This window comes from Miniopterus schreibersii (assembly GCF_964146895.1).
Source record: "Miniopterus schreibersii genome assembly, chromosome: 15".
Lineage (NCBI taxonomy): Eukaryota > Metazoa > Chordata > Mammalia > Chiroptera > Miniopteridae > Miniopterus > Miniopterus schreibersii.
In genome coordinates, this window is record NC_138115.1 from 11,887,017 (window position 1) to 11,903,940 (window position 16,924).

The 16,924-nt window shown below is 44.1% G+C and overlaps 1 protein-coding gene across 5 annotated transcripts in view; it reads left to right on the forward strand.

Annotated features, from left to right (window-relative positions):
* Positions 1-16,924, forward strand: part of FHIT (fragile histidine triad diadenosine triphosphatase) — a 1,252,819-nt gene that overhangs the window by 1,073,861 nt on the left and 162,034 nt on the right. For all 5 annotated transcript variants that reach the window (XM_081159589.1, XM_081159593.1, XM_081159590.1 and 2 more), the window contains one exon: positions 14,094-14,162. In XM_081159589.1, the coding sequence (XP_081015715.1) occupies positions 14,094-14,162 (69 nt within the window). The remainder of the gene's footprint in view (positions 1-14,093; positions 14,163-16,924) is intronic.

A 16,924-nucleotide genomic window follows, 5' to 3' on the forward strand; every position in this document is an offset into this window, starting at 1 on the left:
AATTATCTCCCAGAGGCCCCCACGGCCTAATACCACCACATGGGGGGTTAGGATCTCAGCACATGGATTTTAGGGGCACACAATCATTTAATCTATAGTATGAGCTAACACTTGGGTAGAGGCCTAAGTAATGATAACTAGAAGAGCAGCTTACATTTATTGTGCACTTCCACATTTCTTATTGGAGCTATACTAAGGACTCTCCGTGAATTATCTCATTTAACCCTCTCAGGAGCCCTTTGAAGGAGGTACTTCATTACCTGCATTTTATAAACATGAAACCCAAGGCTTAGAGGTGTAAAACTGCTTTCCCAGGGACGCTCAGGAAATGCGAGTTGGAATGGGATTTTCATCCCAGGTCAGACTGTAGAGCTTGGCACTCCTAACCACCCAGCTCCACGACCTAAGGATTCGTATCCCCAGGAGAAGCTCCCAGGTCTGTGCTTTCAGCTACGTGCTCTGTGGAAGCCCCAGGCCGTCTTTGAGCCCAGGATGTGTGGGGGGGGTCTCACGTTGGTTTCTGGGGGAATGGCTTTGTTTTTTTCTGTTTTATAGATTAGTCTTCAAAGAGTAATTTTTTAAAGAATGGCTTGAACTCCTTAAAAGAGAGTCAGAAGATGATTTATCTAATGAATATTTATTTAAAAATGTAATTAGAGGCTTTTAAGTTTTTCATGGTCAAGTGGCAGTAGTAGTAGTGACGGCAGTGACGGCTGTAGACACTGATAGTGATGCTTACTCAGTTCCAAGTTCTCATCTAAGCCCTTTGCAATACTGAGCCACTTAATTCTCACAGCAACCCCGTGACTTAGGTTTATTTGACAAATGAGGAATCTGAATCTCTGAGACAAGTGGCTGTCCTAGGCTCCGTAGCTGGTAAGTAGCAGGAGCAGGAATTGAACCCAGCTGGTCTAGCTATAGAACCTGTATATGCTCATCTCATGTCGTAGGGTGAGGGACCTGAACCTCTGTGTCACTGGGCTTCCAGTGGAAGCTATGTTTGCTCTGAAACCTAGATGGTGACTACATACCCACGGAGAGCACTTGACAACTTGCTCTGGCTGTGGGACTTCCTGTTTATTAGTATCATTTTGTATTAGTTTCATGTGTACAGTGTGGACTTCTAATTCATTCAGCATTACCTGTGATGCTCTCTGCCTAGACTTTTTGCCAGGGAAGGTGTGATATTTCTCAGGAGCAGAATTTGATTTCCAAATTTTATCTTCACAGGCCTGGCTTAGCTTGCTTATGTAACTAATTTTAAAAGATGGATTAAGCCATCACTGGTAGTAGCCAGGGCCCAGAAATATCCTAAGTCAACATCAAGAAGACATTTGTTTCTTTACATGCAAGAATGCATAGTCATCCATTGGATGGCCCCTTGACCAGAAGTCAGCTCTAAAGGTTAAAGGGCATAGGAAGGGCATTGTAAATGGTCCACCTGACCTCACCTCCTGCAGAGCCACTCCTGCCTCACTCCAGGAGGAAGCATTTGTGCTACGCTTTCCTGACAAGTCTCCACCACTGGAAATCCCAGGTCTTGGTCAGATTCCTGGCACTCTGGAGTTGTTGTTAAGGCTCTACTGCATTCCTCTGTAAAGGGGGTTCTAAGTGACATGATGCAATGTGCCTCTGTTAATGGCCAGTCCGTGATGATCCATGGAGACTGAAGTTAGAAAGGGCTCCATTCTGGACTAAAGAAGTTTAGTCCATATAAATCTCAGGGCCTCATTCGCCGAACTCACCCTGAAAAAGAAACATCATCGACCTCTCATATGATCTAATTTCTGGACACTGCCTATGGATTCACTTTGTTTCATTGAAAAATAAAATATATTATGAGAAAAGTGAGGGATGCTTCCAGGGCTCTCTGCACTGCCTGTTTTCTATTATTATTGCTTTAGCAGAATTCATTGTTTGTGCCTCAAAGCTACCAGACAGGGTCCCACAAATCTCCCAGGCTCCCTGTGTGGGAGCCAAGCTGAGATGATATGTAGCCCTCCGGATGCTCCCAGCATCATCATTCTAGACCCAAACTGAGATGTGATTTAGAAGGTCCCTATAACACTGGGATCATTGGCCTAATCAGAGTCATTTATCCTGTCTTGAGCTATCAAATCAGTGCTCATGGGTTGCAGGGAGTAGGGGAGGAGTGTTTTTTCTGGTATATTTTACAATGATGACTTTGAAAAAAATCTCATTTAAGAAGTTAATGCTCTCTAGTATATCTGCGTAGAACCCTGGCAAGAAGTCACAGTTCCACTTAGCAGCTCTGTAGGCTGAGATTTGGGCCATCTGAACAGAGGATGTCATTTCTAAAGGCATGACTCCAAAATAAATACCTGCTCACTTGAGTTAGAAGGAAAATATAACCCTCCGAAATATGGTTCTGCCTAGTTCTTTCTAATTCAGGGACACTGGAAAACGAAAAGGCATATGTACCAAATGAAAAGTGGGATGTGAAAAAAAACTCCAGCAGAGAAATATGATAAAATTTGGATCACACTAAATTCTATTTATGCTGCGTATTTTATTTTGTTGAAGACATTCGTGAAAATAGCCATATTGAAATGTGAAAATCTTACATTCAGCTCATGTTAGGGAAAGATAATGTTCATTTGAGAGATTTTGCAGTCGCAGTCAAAGCAAGGAGTGAATTACTCACAGCAAATCATAGGATGGGAGGGGGAAGAGCTCCCACATGGACGCTTAGCTGTTTGCTGCAGTCCCCGTGCTAAATAACCACAGTCTCCAAGTGCTCCCCACAGGCCGCAGATATTTATTCAGACTAAAGAAATGCCGCTTCTAACTATGCAGGATGACTCCCCCCTGACAAAGCTTAAGTAAACTGTGCCAACCCACCGATAAAGCCGACTGACATGTCATGAAGTGACAGCTGCCACGTCAACACGTTTCATCAGCATCCCACAGAGGCTGTGGGTCTGGATCCTGTCACGTTACAAAGGATCATCATTCCTTGATTTCTCCAGGCGTCTTTTTCTCTGTCCAGTTAAAAAAACCTAGTCTTAGCTGTTGGACAGAAAGAAAAGAAATAGATCATGGTGCTTTAGTTATTTTTAAAAGCACCTGTGTTGGGCCTGGCCTGCGTGGCTCAGTGGTTGAGGCCCAACCCATGAACCAGGAGGTCACGGTTGGATTCCCAGTCAGGGGCATATGCTATTATTATTTATGAGATAATAATGACATAAAATTATATTGAGCAGTTTCCCTAAAAAAATAACTCACACTGAAAATAATGGGTGACACAATTAGCTTGAAGCCCAGCTTAGGATCTTGTCTGGATTCAGTTACTTTGGGGTGACTGTTTGACGCTCAAACCATGTGTCTGTTTCCATGTCCAGAAATGTCCATTGTGTGGTACCCTGACCTCCGAACTTGTAGGTCTGCTGTCTGGGCTCTTTGTTAGCACTAGAAAGGGAACCAGCACAAGCTTGCCCTTCATGGCTGACCTTTCTGGGTTTCTCATTACTTTTATTTAAACCAGATATTAAAGTGAAAACTATAGTAGGAAGTACTCAGTTAGTGAGATAATTAGGAGGCGCCATCTCCATAATTACTGTGTCACTGTCTCTGGAGGGACATGAAAGCTTGTCTTGTTCCTTTAACGGGACAAGTTGCTAATCCCCTTAATGTTTTTTTTCCCCTTAGACTGATAATATTTCACAATTTTTTTGCTTTGTAAAATATTCCTAAAGGGAGGCTTAAACAATGATGCACAGATTATGGAAATGATGCTCATTAAGTAGGGGGTGAGATTTCTAGAAAGCCACAGAGTTCCTCAGAACATGTAACCTCCAATAGAGGCTTCATTTCAATGTTTATTCATGGAGCAGTAAATGTTTATTATTATACATTTTATTGAAACATAAATTAAAGAACTGTAATTATGTGTATGGCAAACAGTAAAGTAATGTGTATTTGTCACAAAAATGAGTAAGACAAGGAAAAATGCCACCTTTGCTTCATTTGCAGTCAGATCCTTTGTTGTATACCCAACAGAAAGACACCCAGAGGGAATACCTCTGCAGATTAATGTTCTGATATGGTGTGCAAATTAAAAATACATATTCTAGACAGTCTTTTTAGCAGAGAGAGAAGGGAAAGTCATTTGTGAAGGTCAGAAGCTATCCAAAGACAGGGTGGGTATCTTCTCTCCTCCGAGAACCACAGTGACTCTTATTAAAGTTAATGCTGAGCAAAGAATAAGTCCCCTTGGCAGTCTGTGTGATGCTGATCATTTCCAGGATGAGCTATTTGCCCAGACACTTGAGCATATTTGAGCAGTTTCTAAAAAGGACTTACATGAAGCTGGAAAGACAAGACCTTCAAACATATGTGTTGGTTTTTAGATACTTTTCAGTGGGGAAGAAATGTGTGTGCAGAGCAATCGTAATGACTGGGCATAGGCCACATCCTTGTATGTACAGGAACTCTCAACAGAGGGAAAAGACGAGAGTTCAAGAGAATCTGTGCAAATGAGGCTTCTTTGTCCTGTTTTTAAAAGGAAGCTAACAAATTAAGAAAACTTGAGTCATCCTTGCACCCACCCACTCATCCACCCATTTATCTGCCCATCCCTCCATCCCTCCATCCCTCCTTCCCTCCATCCCTCCATCCCTCCATCCCTCCATCCCTCCTTCCCTCCTTCCCTCCATTCCCCCATCCCCCATCCCCCGAGCATTTACACCATGTATCCTCTAAGCTAGAAACCTGGAGTGAGGGTAGGAAATTATGAGGAATACAGTAAGGAATAGCCAAGAGTTCCAGACTAATGGAAGAGAAACCTGTAATTATTGATGCTTAGTTTATGGGGGAAATGTCATTGAGATATAAAGAATCCAAGGAGCCTGAAGAGTCTGAAGGCTACACAGAGGGGGTAGCACTTGAACTTGCTCTGAAAAACTGAGGGGAAGTGGGAAAGAAGCAAAGGGAAGGGAACTCCACATCAAGGGAAGAACATTCCTTAAATTTTCTTACCAAGAATATGTATGGTAAACACAGTGACTCTGACAAAAGTTGATAAACTACGGGGTTGACAAATCCTGAAACATTCTTTATGTCTTTTGAAAGTCATTTTACTGGAGGTATCGCTAAGGTGCTGTCCCTGCACAGCAGCAACCAGAACAAGGTTCACAAAGGCCTCTGACCTCCTGCATGGGGCTGAGGAGGTAGACTCCGTCCTGGAATGGCCTGCCTGGGGCCATGAGTATAACCCAGCGCAGCAGCAACGACCACGTAAGAGGTTTATTATGGTTTCGTAGCCCTTGCTTGAATTTGGCAACTTTTTAAAGGGAAATGATTATAAATTCTATTCTCTTGCTGAACAGTTTCAAGGACTTGAAGCTGTTATGTCACTGAAAGTCAGTCATTAGCTACAAGACGATATAGAATATTTGTACAAGATTGATTCTCAGATTGTAAGATTGTTCTCTCCTGGGCCTGACGGAAGTGCTTGAAATACTACGGGTGAGTAGTATGGGGGACGGGGGACTTGTAACTTCTGCTAGGCTGCTAGTGCCACACCTGGGATCTGGACTCGAGCAAACCCGCCCACTCCACCTCCGTACGCCTCTTCCTTCGTCTACAACTTCTCCCAACTTGCCTCATCTTTCAAGTGGAGATAATACCCGTATCCTAACGCATAAGATTATTGTGCGGATTATGTGAAAAACGTAGGTAAAGTGTTCAGACCAATGCTGGTGTATTCTAAATACTCAGTAAATTCTTGCAATTACTGTATTGCAACACAGCGTATATTACAAGTCTGAACAAATTTTTGACAACCTGCTTCTGCTCTGAACCAGAGGCTTGGCTCTGCAATGAGCCTTGCTAAGTGTATTCTACTCTGGACCGTCACCCACCCCAAAGCTTCCTTCCTTCATGACTGGATTCTGCCTTCCTTGGTTGGGGCAGGGCTCCCCTTTGGCTACTCGATTTCAGGTCAGCGTGCAAACACTGCCAGCTACTTAGGTTTGAAAGAAATGTCACTGAAAATACTGCTGCTCACAGGGCCTCAAACACCTTGCCATACCAACTCAGGACAAAATTAGTAATCCGTCCGAAGGCGCAGGCATCTGATGGTTTCTAGGCCCAGTCGGGGAGCCCCTGCCTGTTAGGGTGTCCACAATGCAGACGCAGATTTAGGCCAGGAGACAGAGGAAACGGTGGAAACGGTGCTTTCCATGGGCTCCGGGTGCTCCAGTCAAACTGAGAAACTTGAAGGGGGTAAAAAAAGATAAAGGACCAATTTGATTTCCAAAAACGCTTCTGAGGATTTGTGGAGCCCCCGAGAGTTCTGGGGCTCACAGATGTGTTATCAGCGGCCGGGCTCCGGGTGTGAGTTACAACAGTGCGTCGCCAGAGGGATGGCTCGTGTGATGTTTGGTCGCGGCCATCAGCTGAGCATCTCGGCCGCGGTGGCGCCTGGCTCCAAACCACGATGCGAGTTGAAAGGAGCTTTCAGCAACCAGGCAGCTTTACATTTCAAATGTTCTAAAAATTAAGGTCTTTTCAAGTCAAAGAAAAGCAAGATGATGGAATCAGAGGCTGTGTCAAGTGTTGCTGAACTCTGAGAGCCGGTGTTGGCGTCTGTCCTTTTGGCTTTCAGCTCCTGGGGGGGGGGGGGATAACTGGCAGGCTCTACAGCGGGTCCTCCAGGGGAGCAGAAGCCCAGGGAGCGGAAGAAACGGAGCAAGCGGCGCCTCTGCTCTGCAGGTGACCCCCCTGGCCCAGCTGCCAGCAGCTCCCCGCATCCCAAGCGCTGGATCGGGGGAGATGCCGTCACAGGCTTCAGGTAAACCTGGGAGAGATTATGTTTTCTTTCATTTATTCTAACGATCTCTTCCAGTGCAATGCAGAACAAAAGAACACGTAAAGAGGAGACCGCCTTCCCCACCCATTGCTCACAAACGGGCGTGCAGGCGAAAACGTGCCTTTTCTCTCTTTGGAAAGGAAGCGCTCACGGCAAGTGAGCAGAGAAATAAAGGGGAGCTGGCACCCGGCTGCTCAGCCGCAGGAGGTGGAGCCCTGTCGCAGAGCCACCACTTCCCTGGGTCAACCATGTGCTTGTAAGACGTCGATGCTGCCTGCGAGGATGGACCCATTTTGTTTAAAAACCATGAGCTTTTGGGGGGCAAGAAAACCACTACGAATTAAGAAAGTGGGCGCTGAGAGAGCTCCTCCACCTGCCGTTTGTAAGTCCTACTGCAGTCAATGCAAGGAAATGGGGACTCTCCCTGCTGTTTGTGTGACAGCCCCCAACAGGAACAGCACGAGGCAATTACCTTCCAAGTGGCTGCTTCTGTCTTCCTCCATGGAGTGAATTAAAGGGACAGTGGTGGAAGGGTGACCGCCGTGTGGAGAGAAACATCTGGGATGAAGAATGAACAGTCTCCCCTCCCATTATCTTGCCGCCGGTTTTCACTCCTTCGGTAGAGTCTTAACGCAGATTACTATAGATTTTTGGTGTCCACGTCCCACTCTTCCCTGATTGCAAAGGGCAGGACATCCTGTTTCCACCAAACAAGAGCCATTTACTGTCTTAAAAGAAGCCCTGGGGTTCTTTACTCCTATCATAGCAGCTTAACTATATAATCTGGGTAACAGGCATGGAAATCAGTTCATCACCCACTACTCCCAGGCTGTCAGCTGAGAGTGTGAATGAGGCAGGCCTGGTGTCGAGAGCAATGTGGGCTATTTCAATAGCTGTTAGAAGAATCCTCCAAATGTAGTCTACTTCTCGAGAGAACACTGATATATCATTTACTTATTTCTTTCTCATAAGGTAGGAAGTTTTACTTAGACGCTTATAGTACCCATTTTTAAGTTAGTCACAATTACAACATCAGCTACTATTTACATAAGAACATTTTATGCTAGTAACTGTGCAAATATAGGTATTATCATATCCTCACCAAAACGCAAAGAAATAGGAACGGTTACTGTCTCCGCCTTCCTAAATGAGGAAGGCTTACCGAGCTTGAGTAAATTGCCCAGGGTCACCAACTGGTCAAAGTGGCAGAGCTGAGATTCTGGTTAAAGGATGCCAAATCCCATCTTTGTTATGCTATCATACTTTCTGATTAAATAGCTGCTATTTCGGGTGACCATATGCCTCGGTTTATTTGAACCAGTCCAGATTTGGGCCTACAGTCATAAAGGGGCCAGTGTAGTTACAAACAGTGCCTCCTTTAATTCCCAAAATTTCACTTCGGACAATAAATTAGATGCCCCCCTAGCTAGTAGTGTGTTCTGTGCTGCGAGATCTCATTTTTGCTGATTCTAAGTATTCTCGTCTGCCTCTTGGGGGCCAGGGTGGGGGGCAAAGAAGAAAGGATGGAAGGGAGGCAGATTCTTGGGAAGTTCTTGTGGAAAATCGCCTGCTAACTCGATCATGTGCTTATTGGCCATTGATGCATCTTCTCTGGAGAAATTTCCATCCATTCTTGGCCTAGTTTTTAGTTGGAGTTTTCATCTTTTTATTGTTGAGCTGAAATAGTTTCTTATATGTCCTAGATACAGGTACCTTATGAGATGTATGATCTGCCAAACTTTCGTCCCATTCTGTGGATTGCCTTTTCATGTTCTTGACGGTATCCTTTGAGGCATAAAGTTTTGAAGTTTGAGTTTGTTCACCTCCTTCCACTTCCAAGGGCCCTTGTGATTACATTGGGCCCAGGTGGATAATCCAGAGCCATTCATACTTGCCCTATTGTAACGGCAGGAGAGTAGAAACGTCAGTCCATCTGCCACCTTATTTCTCCTTTACCACGGAACCTAACCTAGTCACGAGTGTGGGACTGGGATATGGACCTATTGGAGGGGGTCATTGTCTGCCTACCGTGCAGTGTCTTTGTGGTTCTTTAGAATCAGATTGACCTTCTGCCGTTGCTCATTGCAGATCTGAGGGAGAGGGCTTCACGCTGGGCCAGCTGGTAGAGGTTGCAGGATACTAGTTATGGAGCAGGGTAGCTCTCCAGCTTCCCCTGTCCCCAGGATTTTATCCCCTCTAATTGAATTGCAATATATTCTGACAAAGACAAAGACAGCAATGTGCCTATGCTGACCATCCTCAGGTGAGCATGGGGTAAAGCTGATGTGTTCAAAAGGACAGAGGGAGAAGCACAGGTCGCAGACAGGAGCCAGGGCCAAGAACATGTTGTTGGGGGATTAAAGCTCAGGGGAGCTCCTCCCATTGGACAAAAATCTAGAGTTAATAGAGAGGGCTTTTAAGGCTGAGATTTCCTCAAGCAGGTGAGCTAGGAAAGGGTGAATCTGCTGTTTGGTGTAAATTCCAGAAAATTAATAAATGAGTGGGGGAAAGACTTGACATTGAACCACTTTGGTAATCTATATAGTATTTTGGGCATGACTTCCAACTACAAAGCAATGAGGTGGAAATGGATCTTGGGTGATAACACCCTTGCTCTAAGTGAATTCAAGTCTCTAGGCAAAGGCCAGTGCCATCCCATGGTCCTGAAAGGACTTAACAGATGTGATCAAATACATTATTGAGAAATCCTGGAGCTTGGGAGAGGCATCAAGAGACCACAGCAAGGTGGTGTCCTTCTAGAGAGAAGCATGTGGCCTCCTGAAAGATGGTGTCATTTGGTGAAGAGCAAACACCCTGGTGTCTGATGACAGACTCAGTTTCAGATTTCAGCTCCTTGTCACTCCCTGTAGGAGCTTGGGCAAGTCACTTAACCTCTTTGGTCTAAGTTTTCACCTGGAAATGGTCTTACGTTCATTAACTATCTCTTGGAGTATTGTAAGGATTAACTGAAATACTGATGTAAATCAGCCCAGGACTGACATATAGTAAGCTTTCAATAAATGTTAACAACGATTACCACTACTAATGATAATAATAACACTTGTAGAAACTAGTGGGTCCAGGAACCTTAAACCAGTGTTATCAGAGAGTGATTTTCTCCCTCCCTTGCAGCTGCTCTTATTGATTTCTTTGTAAAACTCCTTGGAAAAGTTGTCTGTGCTTATATATCTCCCTTTCTTCACCTTCCACTCTCTCTTAAATCCACATCAGGTTTTTTAAAATAACAGCTTTATTGAGATATAATTCACATAGCATCAATTCACTCTTTTAAAGTGTGCAATTCCATGTTTTTTGTGTAGAATTCACAAAATTGTGCAACCATGACCACTATGTAATTCTAGAATATATTCATCACCTCCCAAAGAAACCTTGTGCCCATTAGCAGTCACTCCCACTCCCCGGTAACCGCTAATTTACATCCTGTCTCTACGAATTTGCCTGTTCTGGACATTGCATATGAATGGAATCATACAATGCCTGGCCTCTTGCGTCTGGCTTCTTTCACTTCGCATAATCCATATAGCATAATTCTTTCCCTTAGCAGTACTTTGTTCCTTTTTGAGGCCATATCACGTTGCCTGGCTATACCACATTTTATTTTTCCATTCATTATTGATGAACACTTGGATGGTTTTCCTTGTTTGGCTATTATGAATAATGCTGCTATAAATATTCATATACAAGTTGTTCCGTGGACATGTATTTTTATCTCTTTTGTACGTACTTAGGATGGAATTCCGCGTCCTACAGTACCTGTCCATTTAACTTTTGGAGGAACTGCTAAGCTGTTTTCCAAAGCAGCTGCACCATTTCACATCTCCACCAGCGGTGTGCGAGGGTCCTAATTCTCCACGTCCTTGCCAACACTTGTTATTGTCTTATGTGTTTGTTTTTTTAATAGTCAGCTTAGTGAGTATAAAGCGGTATCTTAGTGTGGTTTTGATTTGCATGTCATTAATGATTAATGATGTTCAGCATCTTTCATGTGCTTTTCAGCTAAGTTTTTATTCCTCCAAATTTCACTCTAGCTTTCAACAACGGTGACACTGTTAACTACACACTTCTTGAAATTCTTTCTGTTCTCAGCCTTTAAATTTACCTTCTCTTTATTTGCCTCCTTCCCCACTGCATCCTTAACCTGAATCCTACGTCTCTTCCCAAAGTTTCAATTCTGAAATTTTAGCTCTTCCTGCTATGTTTTTCTTCATGACACTCATTTCCACCTGAAATTAAATCATATATTCATTTATGCATCTACTTTCTGTATTGCCCATTGGACTGCAGCCTCATGGGGGCAGGGGCTTTGTCTTGTTCATTACTATATCTCTGGTTCCTAGACTAGCACCTGCTAATAAATATTTTTGTATAAATAAATGTATGTATTAGAAAAAAGTAGATGGATGTTACGTGAGTAAAGAACAGGGGCCTCCATAAGAACAAACTTAACCAAGTCTCTCATCTGCTCCTTTCAGATGCTTTAATATGCTAATGTGAAATTTATTTGACCATGAAAATTTTTTGGTATGGAAGGTATCGTGATTTTTTCTTTCAACTCAAGCAGCTAAAGTGCTTGAAACCCTAGTCAAAAGCAAAGCCTAGCAAAATTCCGCAGTGCTGTATTAATTGGAGGTTTTGTTAGCCCTTAGAAGTAGAGATCACCAAGGTGCAATATGAATTCACTAAGAACGGGTTATGTCAAATGATCCCCATCTGTACCATTCATAGGGAGCTTATTGGGATGACGTTCTATCCAAGGCCAGGGCAATGGTATACCTTCACAAGAGCAAGGTTTGGAACTGGCTTTCTTCCAATTTCTTTTTTCTGGAAAGTTGAGTGGGTTGTCAGGATCCTGTGATCAGTCTGTCACTTAAGAATTTATGTCAAGACGTCAGTCTGGGTTGAGATCTATGCCCTAAGAGCAAATCACCTGTACGGTAAACTATTTCCTGTCATCAGTGTCACAGTAAACCACAGTGAATTTCAAATGCTACCCATGATTAAGAGTGGCATTGTCAGGACTGGGTGGTAACAGAGCCATAGAAATAGCCCCGATCACTAAACCCAGGAGAGCAAGATAAAGAAAAGAAGGCATGGGATGGGCCTGGTCCCAGGAGGTTTCCCTAGTGTAAGTTTACAGTCAGCTATAGGTCATTGGTGTGCAACAGACATACCCCTAAGGACAAGGCCCAGAAGGTGGCCAGAGTGTAGGAAGCCAGGGAAGCATTGAGTAATAGGTCTCCAAGAATGCAATAGGGCAAGCAGTGTGGCTGAATGATCGCGGTGCTCACGAGGGCATATTCGGCAGGAGAGGAGTTCAGGAACCAGTGGTTCTCAAAGTGCAGTCCTCTTAAAAATCTTCCTGCTGTGTGGGAACCATTCCCAGATGAGATACTACAGCAGCTCCATGTAGAGCACCAGTGACCTGTTATGTTCCAAGCAGCATAATAAGTGCATGCTTAGCAGATCTGATTCTCTTAACAACTCTGAGAGACAGAAACTGTGATAATCCCATCATAGAGGAGGATACTGAGATATAGGCCTTGTGAGGCAGGGCCACACAGCTAGTATGTGGCAGGTCCAGGATTCCTGTTAGGCAGCGAGGCTGCAGAATCCTGATCTGGTACCCAAATATTAGAAAGTACAGGGAGATGACAGAGAGGAAGGAAGGAAGGAAGGAAGGAAGGAAGGAAGGGAGGGAGGGAGGGAGGGAGGGAGGGAGGGAGGGAGGGAGGGAGGGAGGGAGGGAGGGAGGGAGGGAGAACGGCAGGATTGGGAAATAAAAACTAAAGGCTTTTTTCCTGGGCTTGCTTTTAAGTGAACAAGCCCATGGACTTCAGTACATTTCACCCTGGGCCCTTCCTGCCCTGCTTTCTCCTGAGGATTTGGTTCCCCGGGAAACTTGAGATTTCTTTTTCCATTTGCTTTTTCTCCCTGTCTGCTATGTCACACAGTCTTTGTGACTTAACTGCAAACTCGTCCCAGGTCCCAGTAGCCGAGGAATCTACGCCTGGCCTCGTTGGGGGGAGACTCTAGCTGTTTGGGGCCTGTGTGTGGAAGCGCTGATGGAAGCTCCCGTCTGCTCTGTTCACTGGGGACCACCGCGTTCCCTGCCTTCGCTTCAATGCCATAGCCCTTCTCCCCCTGCAGCAAAGCCGCAGGGCCACTTAATCTCACCCTCTCCCAGGCCCTTCAGAGGTGCCGCCTGCTGGCAGTAATCAGGAAGGGACGGGCGTGGTCTGGTCCTGTGTCCGCCTCTCCACATTTAGGCTTTTCATTGTCACATTCCTCCCCATGGTTTGTGATAAACGCATGAACATAGCTCAAGGGCAGGAATGAAGTTTAACTTCAGCAGAGGTACAATAGAGGCTATTTGGAAAGTAGAACTTTCAAATGGCAGTTTAGCCTTGAAGAATATATTGAGTTAGATGTGCTCTGTGCCTCGAGTCACCATCTCTGCATAATAGCATCGCTATGTATATTACCTGGGTAGTTTGCAGACTAAAGAAATGGGCTGTTTAAAAGATTAACATCGCAGAGGCAGCCCATGTGCTGATGAAAAAGGCAGGGCGAGCACCAGACCGCCTGGCTTTCTGTGCGGGTGCTAACACTTCCTGCGGGGCCTTGACCTCTAACACTTACCTCGCAGATTGATTCAGAGCATTAAAGGAGATAAATGCCAAGCACAGCACTCCCTTACCATAACAAAAGTTTAATAAATGAGGCCTGGCCGGCGTGGCTCAGCGGTTGAACATCAATCCATGATCCAGGAGATCCTGGTTCGATTCCTGGTCGGGGCACATGCCCGGGTTGCGGGCCCGACCCCCAGCATGGGGCGTGCGGGAGGCAGCCGATGCTCTTTCCTTACGCAGTTCTCTGTTTTAGTCCATTCTTATTTCTTGTCAGTTTCAGAGGCGCTGAGGTCACCTTTTAAGACATGCTGTCATTTCAAAGCACTGGGTAAACACAACCAAAGCTGACAACTCTGAATAATTGCGCAGAGCCGCTAAAACACTCTGGCATGTCACTGACACTCTCACCCATGCCACCACTTTGTCCTGTCTCGTTCTGTGCCTCTGTTCTCCATAGATTTCAGACCCAGCTACTGAAGGTGAACGTCATCTCCCCTGAAAAATAATCCAGCAGGAGCCGATGGGAGTAATTGGGCTTCATGCAAGCATCACTGTCAAGTGTGAAAATATGTGGGGAGATAATCACATTTTCTTTCTTGTATGTTTTCCAGCACGTTCACATCCATGTCCTCCCCAGGAAGGCTGGAGACTTTCACCGGAACGACAGCATCTATGATGAGGTGAGTCTGCTCTCTCTGATCCCATTGTTTGATCACAGGCTGTCTGCGGGATGAGATCATCCTACACAGGTATTGTCACAGATACGGTCTTAAATGGGATCCCACCCAACAGGACTCGGGAAACAGCAGTAGAGGTGAGGTAGCCCAGAATGGCCATTATGGGAACTGAAGACAAAGGAATTTATAATGGTTTCTTTTTCAAATGAAACTGGGCAAAATCTAAATGTCCTTGTGATTTCTGCCTGTCATTTACCAGGACACTAAATGTTTGCATGGAGCCATGACCCAATGTCTTCATAGGGAGAAAATCTACATGCCAACCAATGGAAATTAAGTGGGTTGATATAGGATTATTTTAGTCAAATGCTACATTTAAATTTTAAAATTCTTTGGAACTCAGCTTGTCTCACTAAATAGCACTTATTCATACTTAATCTTTGAGTTATCATTAGCAAAAACTAGGTTAATTTGAATGATAGAAGTATAACCCGTGTATTATCAGCATTTTAGCAGTTAGCTGATTTCTAGATACTTTCCATTCAAAGATATAAATGTGAAACCACTGCAAAGATGAGTCTGCAAGAGGCAGGTGATCTGCTCCTAGGATCTCATTTACATTAGCGCCTTCAGGTGTCTGTCTGTACTGTTGGAGCATATAGCCTATGATGGATCAAGCAGGTATAAACTATAAGATAATTTCAGTTTAACTATTTATTGCAGCCACTGAAGGGTAAATATGTTCCCCACATATAAGAGCAGATCAGAGGGCAGTGCACCCTGGGGTGCGTGGTTATAAAAGGTTTTGACCCTCTTTCTGGTTGCAACAAGGAAGCGCGCTGTGATTGATTAGCAATGTCTGCGGAGGTATCAAATAGGAGAGAGGTACATGTTAGCCATGCATATGACATTCCTGTTCTGACCCATTGATAGTGATTTCTAAAGTACCTGGTTTCCATGGGTTAGATAGAACTTCTGCATTTTTATTGTATTTTTATGGCTTCTTTGCAATAACTGGCATTAAAATGGCTACCTAGACCCTGAAAATAAAGAACCAGAGATCAGCAGTTAGTATTGAGACTTATAATTAATTATTCTTGGATTCACTGGATCTTTCAAGGTGATGGTTTTATGTTTTGGGGATACCTCTCACTATGTGTGTTTCCTGTTTTCCAAGGGCTAAAATAGACCCATGTAGAGTAAAAATGTTCTAGTCGTTGGTTGCCAAGTCCTGGGCATTGGACCAATTGCCGTAAATCTCCATTCCCAAGAGGTCCCATCCTGAGAGATTCTGATCTAGTAGGTTACCGAGGCTCTGAGAAATCAGTATGTGAGCCTAAGAAACTTCCCAGGAGATTCCAGTGCATGGCTTGGTATTGAAATAGTGTCTCTCCCAAGGACGTATCTTGTAATATTATAATTCAAATTCATTTTCACTGGATGTGGAAGGTGGTTTGAGGTTGGTAAGGGCTTAAGTCGAACTGGAAGAAAATCAGAATTTCGGAGTAATTATAAAGAGATGCATTTTTTAAAAAATACAATTACTGATCTTATTAGCATAAACTAAGGTTAATAGAATGTTGCCAAGTACAGGCTATTTTAATGAATAAATTAGCACATGATTTATATACAAGTGAATACTGCTAAAGTAGTTTTAAAAATGCTTGAAAATACTGTTTTTGGGGGGCTGAACTGTCACCATGAAATCTTGTTGATATTTCAAATGTGCTTGTGATAGAAGCTGCAGGGCCACATTTCAGCCCAGTGAGAGACAGTGTCCAACACTGAGGCTGGGGTGTGACCTTTCTCCCCTCCCTTCATCTTTGCCCTTCTGCTCATGGTCACACAGCATCTCAGGCCCCACAGAGGAGGCAGCACATGCCTGTACCTCCTACCTATGTGGAGAAGCATTTCAGGAGAAGTCAGGAGAAGTAATTACTGTGAGAGCTTTTTTTTGACCAACTGATAAGCCATAGTCATGTAGACAGTACCCACTGAGGGCGATGTTGGTATGAGACTATGAAGGGACTGAACTTTGAAGACGCGCAAAATCAGGTTCAAATCCCAGGACCACCGACTGCTTGGGTGACATCGGGCAAGTCACATAACCTCTGTGCTTTAATTCCCTCATCTCTAAAATGGAGATAATAAATACACTTCAAAGATTGTTATGTGTAAAATATGACATCCTGTACATTATTACAGGACTTGGGGTACATACTAAGCCTTTGTTAATAGGAAGCTGCTTTCTGTTCTTCTTCTTATTATTTTTTAAGCTAGCTGTGGTGAGTAAATGGAGAACCTGGATTCAAAGCCAGATTATTGGATGCTCCCATTCCATACTCTTTTCAAGGGTCAGATTTCCAATTTTCTCTCTGCCTTTAACCACTAATTCTCAGATTCCTCTTCCTCTGTGTATAAAACTACGTCTCCAGTTTGAGTATATAATAAGATAAATGTCTAGAAAGCGGCATGAGAAGCTTGAAGCACTGCATTATTGGTGCAGGACTGAGTGATCTTAATCAGAAATGATGGAGTGATGACGGCCAGCATTCTATATCCTGAAGGGAGCACTCACTCGAAAGTATGTATCTGCCCATGAAATACAACAGACAGACTGGCTTGGAGGGTGGGGAACAGGGACAGCATTGACTCTATACAAGGTAATTGTATTCCTACTGCTGCAGAAATAGCAAACTATGCCTGAAGAAGCCCTACATTATAAATTAGCTAGGAATGCTGTGTTCTCCCTGGGCTCTGTTTAG